At 48.7% G+C, this 4376-nt stretch overlaps 1 protein-coding gene; it reads left to right on the forward strand.

Annotated features, from left to right (window-relative positions):
* Positions 1-3101: 3101 nt before the first annotated feature.
* GSTUM_00007553001 (uncharacterized protein) lies at positions 3102-3634 on the forward strand. XM_002839522.2 has 1 exon: positions 3102-3634. Exon 1 carries the CDS (start codon positions 3162-3164, stop codon positions 3447-3449), a length of 288 nt encoding a protein of 95 aa, XP_002839568.1. The 5' UTR covers positions 3102-3161; the 3' UTR covers positions 3450-3634.
* Positions 3635-4376: the final 742 nt, after the last annotated feature.

Genomic DNA, 4376 nt, shown 5'->3' on the forward strand with positions numbered 1-4376 from the left:
CTACAATATCCTACCTGCAAAAAAAGAGAAAATGTCCCAATCTTTCAATAATAATATCAACTCTTTGAACACCGTGACGACGACGGTTAACGTGTCGAACAACTTTACTATTGGCGATGACCAATCTAATATCCTAGCCTGGCTATCCCCACTGGATCCCAGGTTGCGACATCAAGACATTCGAGACCGCCGAGTCGAAAATATAGGGGAATGGCTTTTACAAGCAGAAGAATTTAGAAGCTGGTGTGCCGGTATTGAGAGTGGTGAAGCCGATAATGCAGTTTTGTTTGGCTATGGAGATCCGGGAGTGGGCAAAACCTTTATTAGGTAACAAGGACTTATCTCAAAGAATGGGAAAAGGATGTGAAAGTGCTAACAAGCCGCGGTGTTAGCTCATTGGTGATAGACAGCTTGTGCGATCAGGCCCAAGGACAAGATATTGCAGTTGCGTGTTTTTATTTCGACTTCGCCGGGCAAAAGGAGCAGTCACCGACAGGTATGCTAGGAGCCCTGCTCAAACAAATCGTGAGCGGGCTAGGGGAGGTACCGGGAGAAATAGCGAGGGCCTATGAAGACCAGAAAAAGGTCATTGGTGGACGGGGGCCGCTGCTTACCGATATTGTGAAGATGCTACAGACCACATCTTCCGAGAAGCGCACATTCATATGCATCGACGCACTAGACGAGTGCGTGGCAGGATATCGGATCAAAGTTCTCCACTCTCTACACCAGATCCTCCAAAAGTCCCCAACCACTCGAATATTTGTGACCGGAAGACCGCACATTCAGCCTGAGATTGGGAAGTGTCTTTCTGGAAGAGTAAAGACTATATCCATCACTCCCAGGAGAGGTGATATCGTCAGTTATCTCCGTACCAGAATGGATGAGGATACAACCCCAGATGCCATGGATAGTACTCTGGAGGCGGACATCCTGAAGAAAATTCCTGATGATATTTCCGAAATGTACGTAGAAGCAACGACACTAAAGAGGCCACTTCAAGTCATCCACTGACATATAAATGCCTAGATTCCTACTAGTCTCGCTCAATATCGATGCGATCCTCCAAGAAACCACAATCTATCGAAGGAGACAAAAGCTTAATATGATGACAGATGGTTTGGGACTGGGGGATGCTTATGGTGCAACTCTGAGTCGGATACGGGGACAGGGTGGGGGGAAAGCGAGGCTTGGGATGGCCGCTTTGATGTGGATCTCACACTCGGAGAGGCCATTGAAACCTGATGAACTATGTCACGCTCTAGCAGTCGAAATCGGGTCGCCGAACCTCAATACCGACAACGTTCCTTCAATAGGGACACTTCTAGCCTGTTGTCAGGGACTTGTTGTGGTAGACAAGGAGGCTTTCACTGTCCGGTTAATTCACTTTACCCTTCAAGAATACCTCCGGGCTCATCCCGAGCTTTTCGCCACCACTCACTCAACACTGGCAGAGACCTGCTTAAGTTATCTAAATTCCCACCAGGTCAACGCTTTTTCGCCCACCCCCTCTCCCGATTCCCAAAGCACTCCCTTACTCGATTCCCAAAGCACACCCTTTCTCGAATACTCTTCTCTATATTGGGGGACCCATGCAAAAAGGGACCTTTCGGATTGCGCGAAATTGCTTGCGCTGAAGCTATTTGACAACTACAATAACCACATATCTATTAAAATTCTCTTGGAAGCGCAGACACCGTACTATTACGCTGTTGATTTCAATAGACCCCTCCTCTTCAGTGGCCTACATTGTGCGTCTATCTTTGGAATCGTCGAGATTGTAGCTAGCTTGATAGAGATGGAAGGTTGTGATGTCACCCAAAAAGACTGCGTGGGTAACACCCCCCTCGCGTGGGCTGCTGAGAATGGGCACGAGGGGGTGGCAAAAATACTACTCAGACGAGACGAGGTCAACCCCGGTGAACGAGGTAAGTACGGCCAAACACCACTCTGTTGTGCTGCCCAGAACGGGCATGAGGGAGTCGTGAAAATACTACTCGGACGGGACGACGTCAACCCCGACAAACCAAACAGCACGGGCCAAACACCACTCTGTTGTGCTGCTCAGGGTGGGCACGAGGGAGTCGTGAAAATACTACTCGGACGGGACGACGTCAACCCCGACAAAACAGATATGAACTGTCGAACACCACTTTATTGTGCTGCATGGAATGGGTACGAGAGAGTGGTGAGTTTGCTGCTCGAACGAGACGACGTCAACCCCGACAAACCAGATAGCACTGGCCAAACACCACTCTATTGTGCTGCCCAGAGCGGGTACGAGGGGGTGGTGAAAGTACTGCTCGGACGGGACGACGTCAACCCCGACAAACCAATTAGCACGGGCCAAACACCACTTTGTTGTGCTGCCCGGAACGGGCACGAGGGGGTAGTGAAAATACTACTCGAGCGGGGCGACGTCAACCCCAACAAATCAGATAAGTACGGCCAAACACCACTCTATTGTGCTGCCTACAATGGGCACGAGGGAATGGTGAGTTTGCTCCTTGGACGGGGCGACATCAACCCCGACAAAACAAATAGCACGGGCCAAACACCACTCTGTTTTGCTGCTCAGAGTGGGCACGAGGGGGTGGTGAAAGTACTGCTCGGGCGGAACGACGTCAACCCCAACAAATCAGATAAGTACGGCCAAACACCACTCCTTTGTGCCGTCCGGAATGGACACGATGGAGTGGTGAGTTTACTGCTCGGACAGGACGACGTCAACCCCGACAAGCCAAATGGCACGGGCCAAACACTACTCTGTTGCGCTGCTCGGAGTGGGCACGAGGGGGTGGTGAAAGTACTGCTCGGGCGGGACGACATCAACCCCGATGAGCCAGATGAGTTCGGCTAAGCACCACTCTATTGCGCTGCCTGGAATGGGCACGAGGGAGTGGTGAAAGTACTGCTCGGGCGGAACGACGTCAACCCCAACAAATCAGATAAGTACGGCCAAACACCACTCTTTTTGGCCGCCGGCTATGGGAATGAGGGAGTGGTTAAATTACTTCTCAAACGGGACGACATCAGCCTCGAAAAACCAGATAATTATGGCGTAACACCACTCCAGTTTGCTACTAAGCGCAGCCATACGGGGGTGGTGTTCCTGCTGATGTCCCAGGGTCTACCTCTCCCGGAACAGCCTCACGCTGAGTATGTGTAGTCCTCCTTACCCCCTCCAAACACGCATAAATCGTTCGCCATCTCCACCACAACCTCATAAACATGTCGGTATGATACTATCATTGCCAGGCCTCCCCTCATTCCTGCCCCACACCCTCCCGCGATCTACGACCTCGCCTTGTGGTAATTGCCGCCTTTTCCTTCCTGCCAGAGCACACCTCCCCCAGAAACTCATCCGAGATATTTGCTTTTGGTTGGAGGAAATCACATGCTATAGGGATACACATACCCATCACACACCCACCCCAGCCCCTACCTAGCTTTTCTTAATGATATGAGACTGTACCAATTAAAACCTGACTCTCGGACCTCAATCTCAAAAAAAAAATTGCCTAGCCACATAGCTAGAGAGGTAATGTATATCTACAACAGCTCAAAATATCTTTCATCTCTCAACGACCTCTGTATGATAGTATATTTTATATGCAAAAATTTATGAAATCAACCTTTCATAATTATAAATGACCTCAGTTTCTTGCACACCTATAGAAAAAAACAATAATAGCTTATTCCTTGGCAGTTGTACTATTCAGCTTTAAAGTTGCGGTTTCCCCAGGGAGTATCAACATAAAAGTGAGAATGTTTTTGGTGGGGTAGCTTTCGTTGCAACGCATTTTCTCAGCTCCCAAAAAGCCGAAGAGTCCAGCTTTAATTGGTACTGTCAAGGGGAAATTCAGATTCATGTCTTGTCTAATTTAGATAACTCTGTTTGGATCATGGTAGGGGTTTTTAGGGTTTGTTCACGATGGAAGGGTTTGTTTGAGAGCTGAGAGGGAAAAAAATTTGTTGTATCATACCGTTACGTATTTTCTATCCTACCCGATACCGTTCTTTCAGTACAGGCTCATATAGAGTATGGAGTTGGTGGTGGGCTGCCTCAGTTGTATTGAGATATGCTAGTGTAGCACCAAACTCCCATCATATCTACTTTCGCTACTGTTTCACGGTTATACATAACTTAGCCTTTTCGCACCCGTGTATAACATCTCTTTTCTCCTCCCAGTGCTTTCTTCCCTTCCCCCCGCCCACACGATCTTAGACGCAAATCACCAGCACGTTACATCATTCCGAAAACAGGACTCAGGTACCGTATGATACGATTATAATGTATTCGGGGGTGCTATGGGTCAGCACCTAGCTATGGGTCAGATACTTTTACAGTATGCCAGTTATAAAAAGTGCAACTA

Source organism: Tuber melanosporum, assembly GCF_000151645.1.
Source record: "Tuber melanosporum whole genome shotgun sequence assembly, scaffold_37, strain Mel28".
NCBI lineage: Eukaryota > Fungi > Ascomycota > Pezizomycetes > Pezizales > Tuberaceae > Tuber > Tuber melanosporum.